General features: G+C 33.8%; 1 protein-coding gene across 1 annotated transcript in view; it reads right to left on the reverse strand.

Annotated features, from left to right (window-relative positions):
• PCLO (piccolo presynaptic cytomatrix protein) overlaps positions 1-23,813 on the reverse strand; it is a 363,526-nt gene that overhangs the window by 38,472 nt on the left and 301,241 nt on the right. The window contains exons 17-21 of the mRNA XM_060020341.1: positions 21,796-21,889; positions 20,495-20,566; positions 18,758-18,938; positions 16,963-17,157; positions 299-440 (exon numbers count right to left, since the gene is read on the reverse strand). Coding sequence (XP_059876324.1) covers positions 299-440; positions 16,963-17,157; positions 18,758-18,938; positions 20,495-20,566; positions 21,796-21,889 — 684 coding nt within the window. The remainder of the gene's footprint in view (positions 1-298; positions 441-16,962; positions 17,158-18,757; positions 18,939-20,494; positions 20,567-21,795; positions 21,890-23,813) is intronic.

The following is a 23,813-nucleotide window of genomic DNA, read 5'->3' on the forward strand; positions in this document are numbered from 1 at the left end:
AACTTGATTCAGGCATAGCTAAGTTATTATTATTTTAGCAGTTTTTCTATTAAATACAGAATGCACTGATTAAGTAGTCCTGGTGGTGACCAGCATTCATGCTTAGAATTCACTAAGTTAATCCAGTCTTTCCTGAACAGTCTATTTTTTACATAGGCATAAACAGCTGAAGTCCTTCAGGGACACTGACTCAGACTTGGATAATTATCTAGTTATTTCCTTTTCAATGTTAAGAAAAGCTTACTCATGAGGCTGTTAACGTTCCAGTGGAAAAAAAAGCAAACAAACCACCACTTACATCCTTGGAATAGGAAATAGATTAGTGTCCCCTGCAGTACTGCTGCTTCCTTCACTGTCCACGCTATACCCACTGCCAAAGCTGCTGCCCGAGGAGCCAGTGGACACGGAGCTTTCTGCAGGCCGGTGATTGGTGGGCTTGGCTGCATGGTGTGGGAAGAGTCAACACCACAGTCAATCAATGAACCTCCCATTGATATCCGAATGCATACTTATATGTTTCTTCATTTACGGGTGTAAAGAAACAGCTCTAGCAAGAACTCCACATCTCTTAACCTGCCTTTCATTTTCTTTTCCTTAACCAGTAACTCTCAGTGGCAACAATAAAGCCCTTGATTGTTTTTGTTGGATATAAAAGAAAAAAAAGATTAACTTCTAGGAATCAACCATCACATTTTTAGACTGAGTTAAACAGTATTATTACTTGTGATTTCTTTATAGAGTATTGCAATAACGATATGGCAAACAAATAAGAATTGTGGCTATTTCATGGAGAAAGGAATTTAGGAAGACTTGGGTAGATAGAAATGACAGAATATGTGAAAATTGCTTAATTATTTCCCATATTAATAACCAGTAATTTGTTTTTCTCCTGAGAAGTGAAGATGCAAAATAGAATAGATAATTTCAGGAAATGACTGAAAATCCTGGACTTGTTTGTATGTAGCTCTATCAACTACCTCCAGCATGTTTTTAAATTTGAAGATATTTATTTCCCCTTAGGCACATCCTAGTTTATGACTGGGATTTGTTTTAAATAACCCATGAGTTTGATTTTTTGTATATAAGAATCCATATTCCCATAGAAGAGTTATGAATTTGTGTTATAAATTATGCAGTAAGAGAATGGTAATATTGTTAGCAGAGTTCTAGGTTAGAGATTTGGGAGGAAATTCTGATGCAAAAGGAATGAAAAGAAGGCAGGTGTAGGTGATTGGGATTGACATGTATACAGTGATGTGTATAAAACTGATGACTAGTAAGAATCTGAAGTATAAAAAACAAACAAAAAAACAACTAATACTAAACTTTCTTTGGGTTATTTGTATGGAAATATGTTAATATAAATGTTTCAGACATTACATGAAATTTCTAAAAATCTTATATGTTCTGGTATAATGTTATAAATCATAATTCTAGTTATTACTTTAAAATGTATATCTCAGAAATAACTAAAAAAAAAAAGAAACAGAAGGCAAGTGTTTCCTCTTTTTTTGTGGGGGTGGAGATTCTCTAGGCAAATTTTTGAAATTGTCATTTGTCTTGTGACATATGGTCAGAGTTTAAGAGCATAAGCTCTGATCACACGGATCTGGTTTTGTATCCCAACTCCTGCTGAAGTTAACTCTAGGTGGTCTCAGTTTCCTCACTTTAAAATAATGGGGTCAGTAAAGCCCCCCTCATAAGATTGTGATTATGAGGAGTGAGATAAAACTGGAACTCACTCTTCTTTGTCTTGTGATTTAATTTGCTGTACCCCCAAGCTCTTCTTCAGGGCTTTATCGTCAATGGCTGTTCCCCACTGAACAGCACACCTAGTCCCGGACAATGAATTCACCTTGATTCTCTTCTAATTTTAGATGTATTCTAGGCTGCAAAAGTACTTAAGAGTCTCTCTCCTCCATAAATACTCTCCTCCTGTTCACTCAGGAGTTTCTCAAGCAGTTGGACAGATCCACACAACGGGGTAGAGAGTTGATAATCATTTAATGATTCTAAATTATCAACATTTTTCTTAAGGAAATGTATAAAAACACAATGACAATCCGGTGGGTGGAGTTTTAACCAATATACCCAAATAAAGTGAAAAGCATAGATGCTGTGAGGGAAATCATCTGAGGGCAGGAAACTCTCCATCAGATTAGCCAGGATCAAGTCTTGCAAAGGCTTTAGCTTTTCCTCACTTCTTCCCTTCTATTTCTGAACTAGCAGTTTCTCTAAAGCCACCAGAAATTTTCATACTATCTATTCCAGTGATAGTAGGATTCCTTTCTCAGAATAGAGAAGGAAGAAACATTTGATAATTAGTCAGTTATATATCAGGTATCTATAAATTGGGAATAGCTAGTTAGAAAAGGCTCTGAATCCTGTTACATAGCCAGTCACCAGTGAATTAAGAGTAACTCATAGGACTAGATTTCCAGGAAAAGAATAATAGTCATAATGTTTGTTTAATATTTTCTTCAACTTATGTAGAAGAAACCCAGCTGACGTATTTAGTGTTAAAGACCTTTTAAAAGGATAAGTTAAAAAATGTAAAGGTAATATGACTGATATAAAATTATGAACATTATAAAGAATATTAAACTGTATAAACAACCACATGAGTCAGATAAGTCAACTGATTGTAAACAAGGAAAAGCTATCATACCTTTTGATTGTCATTATATAATACAACCTACTAGATTGTTAACAATTTTTAGTATGATATTGAATGTAAAAATTTAATTTCATCAACTGGAAAATCTCAATATACCATTTTCAAAGACAAACCTTAATTAATAGACATTAATTTTAAAATCAATTTATCTTTACTAATTTAAAACTTTTTTCTATCCCAGAGAAATCTCACAATATATCAAAATATCCACATTATAGAAATGATGTCTTCTTATTTACATATCAAAATATCCAATCTTTCTTTTGCAAACTTTGATTTTACCTGATGCAATTTCTAGTTCTATTCCTCTTCTGGGAAATTTGAGAAATGTGAACAGAATGTAAAACAATATAATAATAGAAAAGGATCAAGGATAGAAATAAATTTAAGGAAAGCCAGTTTTGTCATACTGCCTAGGTGAATAGAAATTTCATTTGGAAAACCTGTGCAAGTGTCGTCAATATTTTAAATGCAATATTTTAAACGCAAACAAGTCACAGTTTATAAGAAATATTACAAGAAAGAAAACTAAATATAGGGCATATATACATATTTCAGAATAACTCTAAGTCTGCCTTAACATCTTTGCAAAACAAAATTACACGTAATGTTGAATCTAAAGAAATTTTGGGCGGTTAGGTGAATAATTCAAATGAGTCTAGATATTAGGCATTATCTCAAAACATCTGGTGCATGACTGAATTTTTTTAGACTTAACCTGGTATGTAAGCGTAGAGATAGATAGCCTGACAGTTAGTTTCTGAAAATGACTTAAACTAAAATGCAAAGTGGATCTTCCCTGTACAGGGCTATATATACGTAGCATAAAATGAGACTAAAAATACAGAAATGGTGAGGTTTTGATAAGCTGGTGCTAAGAGTCCAAAAATTTTAAAAGTTCTTTTTCAGTTACTTGAAACAACACGTCTATTTGCTGATTTCGTTTAATTGAATCAGCCCCCACATAAGAAACCATCAACTCAATTAAACTGAACTAAATCTGTATTATTGCAAACTTCTTAATGAATAAAGTGCTTTTAGGATTTAATATTGGAGGCCAGGTCGTATGCAATTTCAAGACATCTCACGATTTCAGTCAAATTCTTTAGTTTGCCTCTCGAAGTCCTTTATCGTCTACTTCTTTCCATATATACCTCCCATAATTTTCCTTTGTATACCCTTCACTGAAGCCCATTCAGACCACTCACTCTGAATCCCTATAGTTCGGCTTTTTTCCTCCTGAGCTCTAGCCAAGCCTCTTCTTACCAGTTTTGTTATACCCTCCTCTGACCCTGTCACTTTCTCATATCTAAATTATACTCATCCAGAAAGGCTCAGCTCAGATAGAACCTGCTTCATACATTTTCCTCATCTTTACAATCAGAAGTGGACTTCTATACCTAGACTCTCATAGCACATAATTTTTGTCTTTTATGGCAACTGTCACTTTGTATCTTTAATTGTAGTTGTTACATTCATGTGGTTATTGGAAACAGAACCTACCTATGTTAGCTCCATGGTAGCATTCTTAAAAGCTTAATCCTGGGACTATGCTTAAGCAATATTTAATAAATTGACAGTAAAATTATAATAATGATAACATATTAATAATTCTTTCCTTTAACCAAACAACTTAAAACATCTGAGTGATTTAGTAGATTTTTCATTTTTAATCCAGTTCTGTTGATACAAATCAAAAAAATCTCATCAAAGATACCACAATATAGTTTTTTAACCCCACTTTCTTTGTCAATGAAATTTTGGGTAACCTCTTTTTGGCAGCTTTTAAAATCAGAGATTCAACTTTAATCTGTCATACTGTATATAAAAATGTGATCACTCAACCAGATGTTCTGTTATCCCAATTCCCTCAAAACTGGCTTGACTGAAATATTTAATAATACATGAAACATGGGAGAGCATAGGCTTGTGAATTTAAAAAATTCATATCAGACCATGAATATTATATATATATTTCTAAATTGAAGTGACAAAATAATTTGCATGGTAACATTCCATGGGAGGCACTAGATGGTGCTAATACAGACACTAGTACTTAGGCTGATTGCACCTCTTGGTATACAGACAGATGGTGAGCTCCAGTTTATATTTCAGTGTAACGTCTCTCTTTCTATGTTCTTGTAGAAAATATTATTTTAAAACATTAAAACTAAATATGACTTTCCATAATTTTATGATTTCAAAATTAACAATTTAAAAATATTCTACCTGCTTTTTCCAAATCTTGAAATCAGAATTTCAGAAATCCTGTATTATGTACCTGTGTATTACATATGGAAATATTTATTTTACATTAGAATTGAGATTTATTTAATAATGAAAAACATTTTTGGAGCCATTTTCTTAAAGAGTTACATTTTGGGGGGCCTACCTTCTTTTTGAATTTTTATTTGTACTATTAAGTACCAACCAGAAAAAAGAATGTATCATATAAATATGAGATGGAAGAAGTCCACTCCTACAAAGAGGGTCCCTATATGCTAGAAGAATAAATACTAGCGTGTTGAATAATTTTGTGACTCAGTTATTGAGGGGGCATTTCAGGTAAATGAATTTTATTTTCAGTGAGGCAATTCAATCTGTTTTAAATTATTCTTTGACCTCTTCATTTTCTGCGGCTGCTAGGTGGTTAGAAAACATTTTATTACTCCTCTGTGGCTAACCTTAATTAAACCTGGTAGTGTCTCTTTGACTGAACATCTGTCTTCAATTAGTTTGCTCTGTTGATTTTTCCCCTCTACTATATATACATACTTAAAAAAATGCAGAACTATCACTGTGCCTACCACACGATGGCAGCACCATGAGCAAAGTCTCGGATCAGAATTGTAGATGATTTTATAATTGTGGAATCATGGAAATTAAAAGCTGGTAAGGACTCTAAAGATAATCTGTTCCAGAACCATCATCTTGCTTATAGAAAAACTAAGCCCTGGAAAGTTTTAAGTGACTTGTTCCAGGTCACAAATCAAAACTGAAAAGTGCTCATCCACTTTTCTATCATATTGAATTGTCTCAAATTAAGAGAGGTTACCTACCTTAGAATTCAGTGCCTGGAATGTATGAAGCCTCACTTCCATTGGTTTTATATCTTTGGTCTCGCTCAAAGGTATTTCCAAATATTTCAGGAGTAATTTATTATGTAGGTAACCTGTAATTTCCCAAATTACTTGGTTGATGCAGTATTAGTATTATCTTCATAGATACAATGTATAGGATTTTAGGATCAACTGCTTGAAATTAAGAGAAAACAATCAATAATTCTTTTGTTTATTCCAATAGTATAATGATGGAACTGAAATAACTACCTGGCTATTTTAGAAATTATATACTTACAGCATGCTTTTTTTTTTTGGTTCTTTAGCTGGTTTAACTTTAATTTAGCTGGTATTAACTTTAGTGACCTTTTCTACTTTATCTCCTTTACCTTTCACTCTCTATTTATCTATCTACCTTTTATTATTGCTGTTGTTTTAGTTGTTATATTTACTAAAGAGACTTTGCAGTTTTATCTCATTTGTTGATTGCATTTGGATGTAGCCTTGAAAAATGTCAACTTTTAATTTCCTCTGTTACCAGCACTGTTGGTAGTTTTCCCCTTGAATTACGTGCAATAACATTTTTAGGTTTTCTACTATCATCCAGGGGTATTAAGAAGGGGTGTTGCATCTTACAAGGACTTTAGAAATTTAATATACTTTTTTCTGAATTGACTTCAGTATATTCATTATCCAATTTGGAAAAATTTAAAAGAAGACACTAGAAAAATGGCATAGGTAGCTTCAATACAACTATTTGTAGGAATGTTCACATACCTCCAAATTACAAGTTTTCACAAATAAAAGTATTTAAAATAGACAACTCTGATTTCTACAATATATCAGTCATTTGTAAACCCCTAGGTGGGGTCAGTGAAAGGAAGGATGTCACTGAAATACTTTTTAAATGAAAAATTATTGGTGATTATATTACCTCTCTCCCAGGGTCGCTGAGGATGAAATTAACACTAACACTTGGCTTGGTCACTCAGAAAAAATAATTATATATATCAGAAAGTTACAACAAACTTATAAAAAATCAAAACATGTCCCTCAAGATATTCCATATTATTCACATAGTAGCTTCTTTCAGAGAGGGAGAGGAAGATGTGATGCCTCTATTTTCTATGTCGTGGGAAAGGTGGTAAAGCTTTAAATCATGTTCGCACTCTTCCCTCTCCATCCACACTGGCCTTACAACTGACTTTTTCAAGACATTTTAATAATCAGTTCAATCTTTTTTGATCTAATGCATCACTATTTTGCAGGTGTCTCCCATTCACTCCCTAGCTTTATGGATAATAGGATCAATGATCACTTTAGGGAACAAAAGTAAGAGCATATAACTTCAATACAACATGTGTTTGAAATGAGAGTAAAGTTAGCTTAATAACATGGTAGAGAAGGTTTTTTTCTTACATAAATACAATATGTGATGGCTCACTGTACTATAGTTCTTGCATTTATGCTATAATGTTGCCTTTTAGGTGTGTCTTCCTTTCTAAAGGTGTTTTTGGTTCAGAACTTATTTTGGAAGAAGACACTTAAAATAAATACAGTTTAAGTGGGGACCAAAATTTCAGAGTAAATAATGGAGTTTGATTAAGACATCACAAAGATAGTAAATTCATTTTATCTTTAATAAGTTTAGTTTATAATTCTAGCTACGTCCAAATAAATAGAATGAACAAAGAGTTTATCAAGGACCAAGTTTTGGTTTTGTGCTAAAAAAATGCTAACACAATTAAGATCTTTACCTTTAAATAACACAGGAAAAATCTTTACCTTTAAAAGATTAAGAGTAAGGAGAAATATATTTGACAGAAAAAAATCTTCAAGATCTACATCAATTTTTCAAGGGCAACTCAATTTTTCAATATTTATTTCATTCTCCTTTGAAACTGAAATATTCTCTCTCAGTTTGCTTGCAAAACAAGTGGTCCTGTTTGAGTGAAAGTAATTATAAAAATAGTTTTGAAAAATGTCCTTATATAATCCTGAAACTGATCACCTAGATCATGAATACTAAGATAACAAGGATGTTACCTTTAAATGGAATCCAAATAATTTGATTTATATAAAAATCCTGCCCAAAGGAGACATTTCCAGTGTAAACAAATACAAATTAATAATAGCATACTGATTTACATGGCTAATGCTACAACAAACACTGAGTATTATTTTTCATATCATTCAAATGTAGTCAGTGGCCATAAAGTAAAGAGGAATTTGGACAATTATTTGGTAAACACCTGTCCAGTCCCATGGAATACAATGTCTCTAATTAATTTCATTAATATTCCTACCTTCTCCAAATAGATCATTTTCAAACACTTTCTCTCCTCCTATACTTGGTTATATCCCAGTGAACTGTAAAGATTACGAGAGATAACCAGACCAGAACAAATAACAAAATAATTCTATTTTCAGATATTTCTAAACATGATGGTGTCTGTGTATATAAACTTAAGTCAATGACTAACTGCAATGTTCTACTTCAATTTCAGTTGAAGATAGACAAAAGTCATGCTTTTGTCAGTCTTCAAATTTTTCCCACATATCTTTAATCCGTTATTTGATAAATATTACTAGGATGGGATATTTATGGGGACAGTGATTTTTGTCTATTGTGTCCACTGCAGAATCACTAACACTTTGAAGAGTTTCTGAAACATACTATTCATTAAAAAAACTGTGTGTATGAATGTGAATAAATGATGAGCAACTAATAGGGGTAATTCAGATAATATTTTCTATAAATGATAAATATTTTCAGAATTCCCTTTTTAGCTTTAATTATTTAAAAACACAATAAATTGTATGTTTGAAATTAAGGATCAAGGATTAAGTAAGAGGTAAGAAGCTTAACATTTCCTCAAATTTGAATCAAAGTGATGATCTTCAGTGTTTCTATTGTTATTTATGCCAACAATGAATTTGCAAAGTATAGGACCACTAATATAGATAATACAATAGAAGATTAAAGAAACAAATAATTTATAAATGTTTTTCCAATAAATTTTATCATCAAAATAAGGACACAAATAAAATGTATTCTACCTTTATAATACTCCCTTTCATTCTACCTTAGGCTAGGAACAACTTGATTAAAGTTGACAGACAACTTACCAGTCAAACTGCAAATGTAAATAATGAAAATGGGCATATAATCATAACTTAATCTAAATCATGCCCAATAAAATATTTAAAATAAGAATATAAAATCATTTGTCAATCTTAAGTTATAAATTAACATTAAATAAGAAAAGAAAGTAGGGGTTCCAAAATGCAATACAAGACAGAAAAGGCATAGAAAATTTAGAGGTAAATATGATAATTATATCTTGTAAGAAATTTCTAATTATCCAACATCATTGACTATTGATAAAATTATGATTGTACCCAGGTATAGATCAGTGGCTCTTAAATATTTTGGTCTCAAGACCCCTTTTCCAGTCTTAAATATTGTTGAATTTCTTAAAGAACTTCGCTTTATGTGAAATATATCTATCAATATTTATCATATTCAAAGTTAAGAAAAATTTAACATAAGCAGTTGACAAATACATATTCCATTAGCCATCAGAGCAATGATGTCATGACATCTCATGGAAATGTAGGAAAAGTCCACTGCACACTAAGGAAGGAATGAGAGTAAAAAAGGCAAATAACATCTTAAGAGTCTTAAGAATTTTTTGACCTTGTAGAGTCCTGAAAAGGTCTCTGGGACACCTAGGGATCAATGGACACACTTTGAGAATCACTGGTCTACATCTACAGTGATGAAAATGAAGTATGAACTGTGAAAATGAAAAAAAAAAAAAAAACAATTAGCACCAACCTTTTTTGACAATCATCTTAAACCAGTATATACATGACAATCATTCTATGGTGTCTTTTATTTTTTATTTTCTGCACTAAAAAAATCAAGTTCTAACACCTTACTTGAAAAGATTTATTATTATTATCGTCACCCTTTGAATTTCTCTAAGCTTCTTCAGAATTTGTTTCACCCAGAACTTCACAACTCTAGAATTATAAGGTCTGAGTTAAATATTATATGTATCATAAAAATTTGCTTGTCTGTTCTATTTTTGCCTAAAAACCCACAAAAAACTATATTACACAGAAATCCAGAGTAAATAATGAAATTTGGCAGGCATAAAACAATGCAAATTCGTCCCAAAACGGCTTTTCTCTACATTGTCTCTTCAATTTTCTTGTACATTAATAGTTGGATGGAGCCAAAGTAGTTATTTACTTTAAAAATGTCAGTAGCAATAAGAATGCTTTACAAGAAACTAAAAGTATATATAGAAAGTATAAATATATCCATATAGAAAGAAATTTGAATTGTGTAGTATAAAAATTACATTTTCTCTCTCTCTAGATTCCAACCTCATTTTACCTAAAGAGTCAGATAAAAATATAATGTGACCAGTATGTATAACTGAATCACTTTGCTGTATACCAGAAACTAACACAACATTGTAAATCAACTATACTTCAAAAATTTTTTTAAATAAAAATAAAAGCTATAAGATCTCTGAAAAAAAAATGTGATCTATAGAACTTAAAATAATGTGGTTTTTAGTTTCAAATGTCTTAATGAGGAAAAGTAGATTTTGCTTCTGTGTTCTTTTAAGAATAAAGTAGAAGTAGAAATTTTATTCCATTTTGTTTCTTATGTTTAGAAATAGGGACCTACCTCCTGACATTTTCTCTAATTTTTTTTTTTTTTTTGGCTGCACTTTGAGGCTTGTGGGATCTTAGCTTCCCAACCAGGGATTGAACTCGGGCCCCTGGCAGTTGAGAGTGTGGAGTCATAACCACTGGACCACCAGGGAATTCCTAACTCCTGATTTTCATCAAACATTTTCTTCTTAAAAACTTATCTGTTCTTGTTTGATTTGTATTATTAATATTTTGATTAGTTTCTGTTCAAATGATCATTTAATTAATTTTAGCTTTCAGTATTTTAAAACACATTGAGGTATAAAGCTATGGTTCTATCTACATTATTTCTCTTTATACATCTGAAAACCGTAATACCCCAATCAAAATATTGCGGAAATGTTTTCATTTGAAATCCGAAAGTTTTTTTTGTCACCTCAATGATTAAAATATATATTTACAGACTCAACAAAGTAATAAAATAAAAAGGCTATTTTTCACGGTCTGACTCATTATACATAAAGATTCCTTTCATCCTATCCCATCCCCATATGTCCCCCTCCCTCCCAAAGATTATCTTGCACAACAGAGAATGGGTGAAATATCATGATTTTACATAATGTAGTACATTCGGATGAAAAGTGGGAAAAAAATCAAGTAATTCATGGATAGATATCTGGAATTAGGCAATGTCGTTAAGCTTTAGCTATTAAGCTTTAGCTATTAATTTAGCTATTATTAAGCTTTAGCTTAAGCTATTAGCTTTTGGCATTCTTCTGCCTCTTCCCAGGTGGCACTTCACCCAGTTCCAGGATCCTTCCTACCCAGGCGATAACGTTCCCAGCCCCAAGCTCAGATTGTACCCTCTGTCCATGGTCCCGCAGTGTCCCCATCAGCCTTCTCATCTTCCATGCTTCTCATTTCTTTCCTCCATCAGCATTTACTTGCCTGTCTCATTGGCTCTGGGTCCTGCTCTCTGCTGGTAATTTGGTAAATTAACTTTTTAAAAATAAATTTGTTTAAACCTAAAATACAATAATTTGCAATCAAAAAATAAGTTTAACTTTGTTAAAGACATGTCATAAATAGCATTTAAGGCACTTTGACATGTTAAAAATTAGGCCTTTCTCTTCTCGGATCATGTATTAATAGTCCCGCTCAATCATATAGGCCCCTGGTTAGATCACGCGACAAAGGCACACTGCAGTATGAACCAGTAATTCCTTACGTGGATGGCTTGACACACTCATGGCTACTACTAGAAAAGAACAAAAGTATCCATTGATGATACGTCAGTGAATTCACCTTTGGGAGGGAAGGTGCACAAACAAGAGACAGTGTCATATGTTCAGAGCTATATATTTACTGTCTGTGCCTCTGCATGTGCAGCAGAGATATTTCTGGCAATGAATATTAAATGACTATAGAAAGATTTGAAAATGCATAACCAATCTAAGAAAATATGGAAACCCTTAAAAACCCAGAACTTTAGAAGAACACTTTGATTTTCAGAGACAACAAAGAAATACAACCCTTGCCCCCAGAGAAACAGGCAGAAAACTTTGAAAGCTGAAATCCAATTTGATGCTCTCAGATTTTTGCTGGCTATTTGCTGTGTTCACATCATTACAGTTTGTTTTCTTTCTATTTTAAACTATGCAAAGTTTCCTTTTTAAAGCTTTGCTGCCTTTCTTTTCTTTGCACAAACACATTGAAATGAGGAATGTTAAGTCTGTTTCTATTAACCTCTTACACACATTCCAGAAGACTTCACCTCCAAATGATCTCATTCTGATTTCTTTCCCTTTTGAACCCTCTCCTTTCCAGAAACAGAGAACACCAAATTCTTTCTGATCAAAAGTGACCATCTGCTTTGGGTCAGAACAGAATGGACCACTGATCAACTACTGCCTTTGTAACCAACACTTCTCTCCACTCCCAGTGCCCGCCCTGTTTCCCAACCCAGCCACCCATACCACTTGCCCAAGACAGCAGCTCTCACAGAGAGATGGCTTAGTCAGAGTTCACCACGGCAATATGGATAGGAAACTCTTCTTTGACAGGTGCCGCAAAGGAGCCTTACGGAAAGTGGAGTTTCCAGCAGCGGTCTGTGGAAGTAGCTTCAGGACCTTCTCCTACAATTCGGCCACAACAAGGGACCTTCAGTCATAGTTCCTCACACAACTCAGTCAATGATTCATCTTCTTACTAACCTCTCCAAGCTCTCATCTTACTGCCCAGGGTGGAGGGATACTTCTATCTATCCTGCATGAGTGTTTCTAAACTTAAAGCTTACCTAAAATCTCAGATCAAACAAAAACAGCTCAGGAATTTAAAAATGCCCTTTATATATATATATATATATAATGTAATATATTCCATAGCAACTAAATTAATTTTCAAGGTTGTAAAAATACTTCAATTTGTTTTAGTTTGGGTATGGTTTTAAAAAACAACCTATTTTGAAACTCTTTTCCCTGGTTGGCGTTACCTTCTAAAACAGCCGGGCCTATATTCCACCAAACCAACTGGCTTGGAAAAAAACATTTCCAGGGATTTCTAAATACAAATGGAGAGTTGTTTAGGTGTCAGGATGACCTGGCACAATCTGTCTAAATCCTGTCCTTCAGGTTTCCTAGCATGCAACTAAACCCTGGAGGGAGAGAAAAAGTTCCTCCTTTCTTACTCCATAATTCTTACCTGACCCATATTTTCTGCTACTTCAAGCAGAAACCCGCTGAAAAGCTCACCAAAAAAAAAAAAAAAAAAAAAAAAAAAAAAAAATATATATATATATATGAAAAGCTCTTTAGGGACAATTTCGTCACCCTTGATAGCAATGACTGCAGATGTACACACCGCCTCCTCTACAGAGCCTGCTTACTGCTGCACTCGGCTTGTGCAGTGGGAAGGTTTTACTTCCCTGATTTGTGGCAGTTTAATTATCAGCCTTCAGAAAAGAGGATCAAGTAGGTAGACCAAGTCTAAATTGTATTCCGCCATAATTTCTAGCAACCTCTAATCATTTGTAAGGACTGGAGTGTAAATAGCAAATAAGTAAATGACAATTGTTTTTAGTGAAATCAGGAGGGTTTGATTTCAAAGGTGCCAATGTATTTAAAAAGCAAAGGCTTATTAGGTGCGGTCATAAACAAGGGTTAGGTTGCCGATTCTGACAATTTCCAGGTATGTGTTCTTCACCAGTCATGCTGCCACACGCACACCCCGACTCTCTGATGGCTCACTCAGAAAACAGAAATGAAAATATCTGCAATGAATCCCTCACCCACTAGGTGTGACAAAATGAGAAAATGGGTGATGAAACACTTTGCACAATGTGAAGAACTATTCTAAATGTATGAGAATATCCATTAGAGCATTATTCAAAGAAAGGGAGTTAAATGCATTTTGCTGCAAATTTTAAGACCCACATCTAGGAAAACTAGGACAAACTATCATAGGAATACTTAAATCATGATAATTAAAAATAGAGTGAAATAAGAGAAGCATTTGACTACTGTGACATTTACAATTATTAAATATTTGCGGTAAGAAAATGAAGGAAGAAATCAACTGAACTTATTTGATGGAAAAAAAGGTGAGAGGTGGAATTTTAAGTACTCTTGGACAGTACTAGGAAGGCTAACTAGAAAAGGGAAACTGCTTTGGTGATAGTCTATAAACTGGGCTGAGTAAATGCATATTCACAATTATCTTAATATTTAAGCTGTTTCCTTAATTGCCTGCTAATTCAAGGAACATCACAGTGGTTTGGCCTTTGTACTGCCACATACATCCTCCATTGCTCCTAAATGTCTGATTAGTTGGGACAAAAGCGTATTAAATTATAAAAATTTCTGAGAATACAGAGAAATGCAATAGGAAAGTACAAGTCTTAATTTTAGTTTGTGGAAAGTACAGAATCATAGAATCAAGTGTTTTACGGCTGGAAGGGACTTAAGGGGGCAAACACTGCTATCGTTTTTTTTTTATCCTTTCTTTGATATATGTTTTTGAATTAAAATTAAATTTAAATTTGAATTACAATGAAGATAATTTTATAATCACCCTGGTTTGATCCCTGTCACTGGCAGTGAGTGGCATTCTTTCTTGGGGAAAATTCCACAAATTGTTGGTGTCAAGTTAGGGACAGATATTAACTTGCTTTCCTTCCTAACAAAGCCATGGATCAAGTCTAGGTGCCTGTCTGGAGCAAGACTCATTGGATTTGTCTTCCTTTATCCAGAAAGCTGAGAAGATTGTGAAGTAGATCAGACGTGCAAGAAAGGAAGAGTGGAAGCATTGCCTAGAGTAGCCCAAACCCATTATTTATTTACATGTTTATGTAAGCTCTGGTACTTTTATTTGGTAATAACTCCCCATCTATCTTATGTTTCCGACATGAAACTTTGTCCTGCAACTCAATATTCTATCATTATAGCTTGCACTGGCAACGAAGCAGTAACTTTAAATTCTCTATTGCAAGGAATCAAATGAGAAAGCAAAAACTGACACACTCATTTTAAGCTGCATCATATAACAATGGCTCAGAACCCAGTGGTTTATGAATGAAATAAAGATACTTTATTTATTACACAGGCACTTGGATATTCACATGCCCAACACATCTGATACACTTGAAAACTATGGAAACATGAGTGGAAAAAATGTGTTCGTAGGATCAAGAAAGAACTTTCACCACGTAAAGGTGAATGAGTGCATTAACAATTTTTTCCTTTACTTTCCTCTAAGATTTCCAAAATCCACTGAATTTTTTAAAAAAGTTACACTTGAAATAATATTCAACAAAAACTGATCTACATTCCAACTGGTATGCTAACTCGAATTGTGAGCAGTTTAAACTTTTATCACAGTGCAACATATTTATAGTCATGCTTGAACAGATTATGTTAGTAGCATGCGTTCCATTCTGCAATATGAATACTGTTAATCTATTTCCCAACAAAAGTCAAAAGATGCCCAGTGCATAGAAAAATACAAATCACTGTAGTCAATATATTATGGGACTCATCTTGGGACTTACACAGTGATGATGAAGTCCTGAAATGCCATGCCCACAAAAGCACATTAAAAAGTGGATAAACATACTTTATCAGACAATCTCTAAAAATTAAAAGATGAGGGCTTTAAATTTGGGGGATGTTCTTGCTGTGTGCTTTGAATAGCGCCTTTCTGCTCACCTCCTTCTGGCTTGACTGGTCCATCAGACATCACCTTCCTGAGGGCTAGCTGGCTTTGGTCTTGGTTGCCATTAGCTGGTGGAGGCAGATTATCAGACTGAGTTCTTTGAATGGGGAGGACTCCTGCTATGCTGTGTCTGTGCTGCTTCCTGGCATGATTAGACTGACCGCTTTTATGTGCTGCTGTGGTAGTGTGGGTGAAATGGAAACCCAGAGTATGTATCCTCAGATGGAACCAGCTTGAATGTTATTCATGCAAACAGAAGTGATCTTTTGCTCTATCGAAGGAAGTTTTGTTTTCAAATGCCAAAATGACACCACATGCACAGCACTAAAGGGGGTTAAAACTGGCTGTTTCTTTGTAAATGATGACTTTGGGAGATGGGGAGAACATTCATCTATCTCCGTTGTTTGCCTGATGCCTCTTGGAAGTAACAGTGCTCCTACATTTTTAAAGTGTCTGTACTCACTAAGTTCTTATATAATTCTATCAATTGAAATTACAGCAGTTAAGATGGGTGAATTGTTACGCTTTAATTGATATCTTGGCTTCCAAATGATTTCCAGTGGTTAGAAAGAAGAATAACCCTATAAATTCTCTTGTATCATATACAAAGTGTGATCCAACAGAATGGATCCTTAATGAGGTAACATGGCCTCATCGAATATGCTTAGACATATATTAATACTACATACTTTTTTGAGAATATAGGAAACATTATTTTCTTTACAGATTTTTTTTTCTCCAAAAGACTACAAAGTTTCTCACGTGGAAAGCCTCATTATTTCACATGCATAATTTATTAAAAATTTTAAGCGTAAAATGTTTTTTCCATTTCCCCTAGGTTCTAGAACTTGACTGTTGGTTACATGACTCTTCTGCCTAAAATTTTTTAGTGTTTTTCAGAGGTGAGACTCTCATTGCTAATCTGCTCAATGCTTATGTGTGTGCCTTTTTTTGGTGTAATGCCTGGAAAACTGGCAGCCACTTGTGCTTATAATTCCTGTATTCTAAAGGATATTTAAGTGCACACAAAAAGGACACACAACATAGTTTTGCCTGCACACATCACAGACACAGCTACCAAATACTATGAGCCAGGTTGGATGGATGGTGGAGACAAAGGAGAAACAGCCAGTTTTATTTCGTTCTATGTAAAGTAAAACAAAAAAGAACTAAATGAGAGAGAGCATATTTATGTATCGATACTGTTCCTACACAGACAAAGGGATAGAGAACAGAGGGAGCAGGGAAAGCACAAAACAAAGCAAATGGGGAAGGACAGCAGGAAAGAAAGGCAACAGATGAACATTAAGCTGCCATGCTGAGGAATTTATTTGCGTCTTTTACTTGGTTGAAGGCGGAGTTGTTGCACGGCGGCTTCGGCAGCGGCTATAGCAGCCCCTGCATCTTCCAAGTGGGTCTGAGTGACGCTGGTTTTGCTTTGACTGCGAGATGGTCCATGAGAGCGGAGATGGCCTTCGGATGAGGATTTCGAGCTACCGGGACTACTATGGGATTTCTCAATGGTGGGAACCTGCATGTCTGGTTACAAAAGGGTAAAACATGAGTTAAATTTGCTCCAGCGTTCCTCCTGTCAAGCTGGGTCTCACATAATTTGAAACCGTCTAAGATTTAAGTTAACTCTGTTTCTTTTTTGGCGCGTTTATGCAACTGCTCACCATACAGCGAGGTGATTCAACATTTGGGAGACAATTTTTGGGAGGAAAGGCAAGAGGATGATAATCTTGAGAAGAAAGGTTTGAGAAGAGGAATAAATACATCCTAAGTAGTCTCATATAAATGAATATATTAACTTACAGTTTCACCAAGCAACTCTGCTAATTCTAGTAGGGACCAGGGAAGAAACAATAGGCTGACATTGCCGCAGGAGGAGTTTTAAGTAAAATTCCTGGAGGAAGGTGTGCGAGTCACTGGGATACATGGAAGTGGGGACTGTATTATATCATCATCTCAGGTGATTTTAGAGAATGTATATATAAGATCACACATTTACTGTGGTAGTCATAGAGAGACAGGTCTTTATACCAATCATCTTCCAGAAAATTAGTGCAGAGCTGATCTGGCTAAGTGGAATCCAGAAATGATCTATACAACTCATAAGTAATCTACAGCACTTATTGTAGTCAGTTGTTTATTGTATTAACTCAGTGGCCTCCTGGACACGACCTCAGTTTTTCGTCTCCTAGAACACTTGCATTTCCAATCCACATTGCAAAGAACCACTTTTCAATTTGCTGTACTTCCTGAGAAATGGCGAAAAGGAAGGAATACTCAGATCCAATATAAAAATTTTTATTTAATACTTATAAATAGCTCAGCATATCCTGGAAAGATACTACATGGTTCTCTCATACAGGCAGTTAACTCATTTTATGATGAAGATTACTGTTGTGTTGTAGGATAACTGGTCAATGAACCTCCCAAAGGAAAAGCCCATTCCAATGGGAAAGCTGTGCATATTGCCAAACCCAATGTATGAGGCTGCAATTAAAAAATAATAATAGTAGTTAAAAAAATCATAGAATTAGTTTGAATGCACCACTTAGGAAAGGTTTAAGTAATTTTCAGCATACCAATTGTTTTGATGACATGAGGCAAATGTTTTTGATATCATTAAAAAGCAGAATGCAAAACTGTTTGTGTCCATATATTACATATATGATTTATGAGTAAGAATATACATATGAAAAAATAGGGATTTAAACAGAAGAAACATGCATAAATGGTAATGATGATTATGTCTAGTCAATGAACTGTTGAGGATTTTTATGTTTTCTTTATGAAATACCCCAACGTATTTTATGAAGTCATATTAACCTAGATTTTGAGAGCTGAAAAAGACCCAATAGCTCATATAACCCAACCTCCTCTATTTTATAGGTTGAAAAACAGAGAACCAGAGGGGTGAAGATCACAAAGGCATCAACCTAATTAAGGGCTGATCTGAGACTAAAGCCCCTTTCTCCTGATTCCACATCCACTACTCTTTGCATGATATTATATTAAATATTTCCCAATATAATACCTTTCAAAAGATATTAAATATACAGGCACTCATATTCAAGAATATACTGAGTGAACAAAAAGACAAAAGCTTTTTTCTACTTGAAATATCTCCTACCCTTGGATGGGTCAGGGAAGATACCATGGCTTCTGCTTTTGATGACAGACGGCTTTGGGGACTGCTGGCTGCTTTGACTGGAATGGGACTTGCCATGATCAATGCTTTCAGTCTGTTCTTTGAGAGGATACCACCTAGGCGTGTTATCGAGGTGAGATGTGCTAGATAAATCAATCAATACCTGGAAAAAAGTGCAATAAGTGAGTAAAATTTATGGATTAAGCTGTAATTCGTTTGTTGTTTTTTTTCTGTGATCTGAAACTTATTCAAGGACATAAGTCAAAGGATATAGTATAACCTTTAGGATGATGAGGTCTTCCTCATTTTTCTTCACCCATGATACTGAGAATGTCTTGTGCATACCAGATGCTGTATAAACGTTTGGTTAACTTGAACTGTATGACATCTCTATTAATTAAATTATTTGGAGATGATGCAAAAAGGTAGAGTCACAAGTCAATCTCTTCATAAAATAAAGTCTTCTTTTGTTAAATGGACACATGATATTCTTAAACTGGGCTAGTGTTTTTTTGCAGATTGTTTGATTTTAGTTACAAGAGGAACAAAATGAAAAAGAATGGCTAATTTTCAATTACTAACTTATTCCCTCTATTTTAAAACATACTTTAGTTCACATTTGAAACAGAGAGATTACCAACAGTTTACAATAAGAAAGCGCTGTGTCATGGTTTAATTGGCAACATTTTTTCTTAGTGGTACATAAACAGTGGTGCATTTTACAGTAGTTGGCATCTTATATTTGAGCAGATATTAAAAAATAAAACCACACAATGGATATATGCTTTAGGTTCATGTGAACAATAAATTATAAGGACTTCAATAAATCAGCTTTTTGAAATAGGAAAATAAATCAGATATAACCGTACTCTAGAGTAGTCCTGTCTAAGACCAAGATTAGTCCAAGTGGCTATACCACATGGAGCCTGTAGGTGAAGTTCAAATGATCTAGTTTTGATGGGAAAAAGGTACAGAGTGTAGGAGCCAAACAAGACATCATGTCACCTAGACTACTCAACTGTTTTCTATTGTCTCTATCAAAAGGATATTGTATTTTCTAGGTGTTATATATTTTTGGAGATTTATTTTTTTAACATTAATTCATAACTTCTGCTTTAAGCAAAGATCACTAAACAAAATATGTATTTTTGGAATATGATAGATGAAAAATATCACAGAATCTGACCATCCTGCCACACTTCATAATTAGGTTACATTCCTTGTGAATTTATAAAAATTGTTTTTACTGCTTTCTCCTACTTCTAGTTTTGCTTCTTAAAATATTTTGAGATGTTTTGAGGGACACTTAAACGAAGTATGTAAAATGTCACATAAAGTCATTCATACGTGCAATGAGGAATAGCAATTAAATAAACTGAAAATGCATTTGAAAAAAATCCAGCTCATTTTATAATACAATAAATTTATCTCCCATCTTTTACATAATCATTTGGATTCACAGCATGATTATATAACTTTCTATCAAAACAATTAATATTTCATCTTTCAAATTAATTAGAAAGTACATCAAGTGGTAAAGTGAGAATTATTTCTCCAGTTGCTATTCATCTATTCAGAGTCATTTGTAAATAAATTCTATCCACCAAAGAATTTTATCCAGAAATAGTTATCTTATACACTTAAGAAATATGCTTTCCATAAAGATTTAATTGATGGTTTATAATGAAGCAAATAAAAAAAAGGAAACCATAGGCTCACCTCACCAAGAAAATCATTGGAAGAAAATCTATCATAATCCCAGACTGTCACCTCCAGTGTTTTCTTCTTGAGCTACAGTTCAAATCAAAATGTCATTAACCTCGTTTCTCATCATAAATTTTCATTATACTCATATAATAGACTCATTTATATTTTCATTCCTTGAACTCTTTCCGCTTATGTAAAAATACTTTACGTTTATATAAAACTGTATACTTACATTCAATATTATGTAAACTGTCAATCATTTTGTGGTCCAACCAAGTATTTGGTCATAAGATACCTCACTATTTTGCAAAAAAAAAGGGTGATTTTTACTTATTTCCTGTTATTCTATCCCTGCCCATTATTAAAAGTACCAAGCAGAATCTATATATACTCTTTAAATACATGAAATTCATAGGTTGCAAAAATGTCTAGGTTATTCAAAGTATTTGGGTTATAGTTTTTTGTTTCAGTAAATTGCCAAAACACATTAGTAGCACTGTCTTATTTCTGCAGGTGAACGTAACTTATTTTAAACTCAAGAACCCAGATTACAATTTATATCCAGCTTCAATTTCATAGTCAAATTAGAAATCTTCCAAAGGATAAATGAGAAACCTCATTTTGAAAGACAACTCATTTGTAAATTGTTTTCATGGATGTCTTCTTCCTATTCTATTTGTATTCTTTTCTCTCTGAATTCATCTTTATAAACCATCAGTTATTTTCTATTATTGATACAAAGTTATGACATGAAGATTTTCAGAAACACATTGATGCAATTTTGCTTAGAGTCATCTATTTGTTGTGATAATCCTTTACACTAGTCTTCTTCACGCTTTCTTCTGTACAGTTTAGTTGCACAATGCCAGATCCGTAGGAAGCCTCAATTTAGAAAAGAGATGATCCCTAAATTGTTGCCAGGAGGGGTAATTCATTTCAGTGCATCTGAATCTTATTTTTTCTTTGTTTATGAAAGTCAAAATACAGCTAGCTGGAAAATATTTTCCCTCAAAATATGATGAATAGAGCCCAGTCTACTGAAATATTTGATTTTGAAATAATCAGTGGAAAATGTCCCACTAGTCTTATTCATTTTATTTTTTAGCTGTTTTGTGAAAATGTGCACATTTTCTTTCACTGTATCTTCGAACTGCACCCAGTTCCTTTTACTGGCTATATTTCTTGCATGTATTTTACTTAATTTTTTTTGTTTGTATGGAAAAATTGATATGAATCACAATCTTTCAGTAATTCTATCATCACTATTTTTATATTAGCCTGAATCTGTCATATAGAAAATAATCATTGCATACCTGTTCCATGGAGATACTTTTATAAATTACTGTTTGATTCCACTCAGGATTAAGACTTTTCTGAACATATTTAGTCCTTCTCTTGTACTCAGCACTGAATTGGAAAAAGAGAAAGAATTACCCTGATTATTTACCTTGACCGATGACTTCATAGTCAACCTGAAGGGCATGCAGACTTTTAAAGGTATTTTGTTTTGAATCACTATGTAATCATCTCCTCATCCTCATGTCTTAAACTGTATTTTAAGTTGAATGCACAATGACAATTCAAAAATATCTTGGATGCCTTTAGTTTTATTTTCCCTAAGGTATTTTTTTTTTAAAGAAAAGTTTTTAGGTCTTCTAACTAGAATACAATTTTAGAAATCTTAATCTCTCCTGAATGTGTGAGATAATTACATGAACTATACAGTAATGTCAATATCTTCTTGTCCCATAAATAATAATTGGATATTTAACTTTCCAATAGTTTTGCAACTGATCATGTCAGCAAAGCCAAATGGTCTTTCAATTCATTTTTTTGTGTAAAAAGCTGAAATAACTGTACTGACTGAGGAAAGGATGAAAAATGGCTGTTGCTATAGGTGAGATTCCATGAACATTTGTTACCTTATATTTATAGTAGATTTTGACACTCTTGGTAAAGTAGAATACTTAATCTAGTTATGAAACAATCTTAATTAAATACAAATTCTTGGTTTATGTCAATAGCTTATGTTACAAATGATGAACCAAATCAAAATTTTTCCTCATGCATTATAACTTGGGGCATTTCAGTTTATCCTTGACTCTTCCATACCCTCTGATCACCAGTTAGAAGCTTATATCTTACACGTTTAAGCATAACTTACTTTCAAAACTTATTCTAATTAAGTCTGACAAAACATTTATAACAGGCATCAACCAGCTAATGGGGTTGGAATTATTGCTATTTGCTATGAGCCAATGGTGCCCACATAGACAAAGCTTTTCTCTAACACTCACTGGCTTTTTCCAAATGTTCTGCCTAGAAAACAAACCTATTTGTTTGGGGTCCATTCACGTGCCTGGACTTCATAAACTGCCTTACCCTAAAGGTACTGCATCCTGACCCTGGATCTGTAGTTCTATTCCCAACTGCTGTCAGCAGACTAACTCTTGTTATATTCCTGGTCTCAAGCATTGCCAAATTCTGGAATACCTACTATTGTTCCCCAGATGCTAATTTACTTATTCATCCTAGATAAAACTATCCTAGATAAAACTAAAGAATCAAGCTCCAGTTCACCACTCACTTTTAGAGATGGGTCTACAGCCAAGTATCTTTTTTTCTCCCTCTGGCTTTATTCTCTTTCTTATCAGACATACACAAGGGCAATAATTTCCAACGTTGACTGCATATTAGGATCACTTTGGGATCTGAGTTCCCAGGGTGGTAGGTGGGGCAACTAGCACGGCACCCACATCCCCCTGCCCTTCACCCACAAGGAGAGTCTTATTTAACAGGTCTGGGGTGAGGCTTGAGCATCAGAATTTTAAAAATGATCTAGGTAAATCTAAAGTATTGCCAAGATTGAGAACCACTGAGAACCACTGAGCTCACGTCTCCTGAGACCTCACATTTCAGCCACTGTGAACTGAATCCAATTTAAGAAATGAAGCAGCACTATTCTCATTTGTAACCAACCTATCTGAAAGTACAAAAAAAGAGAGCAGGATTTGACAATTTTTTCATTCAGCACAAAGTGCAAATAATTCTGGGGAAATGTATAGGCAATGATTCAAAGACACAGGAACTTTCATAGACTGTGAACAGAAAGTATACATTTGTACATATACTTTTTAGGTAAATTTGTCTATGTCTAGTGAAGTTCATGCACTCAAGTACCCAGAAAATTCCACTTTGACTTAATTCCACTTCTACTTTAGAGAAATTCTCCCACACGTACAAAAGGAATTTGTTAAAGAGCATTCATTGCAACATTGTTTCTAATAGTGTGTTAATAATATAATAAATAAATACATTATATTTATTCAAT

This window comes from Delphinus delphis, chromosome 9, assembly GCF_949987515.2.
Source record: "Delphinus delphis chromosome 9, mDelDel1.2, whole genome shotgun sequence".
NCBI classification, from domain to species: Eukaryota; Metazoa; Chordata; class Mammalia; order Artiodactyla; family Delphinidae; genus Delphinus; species Delphinus delphis.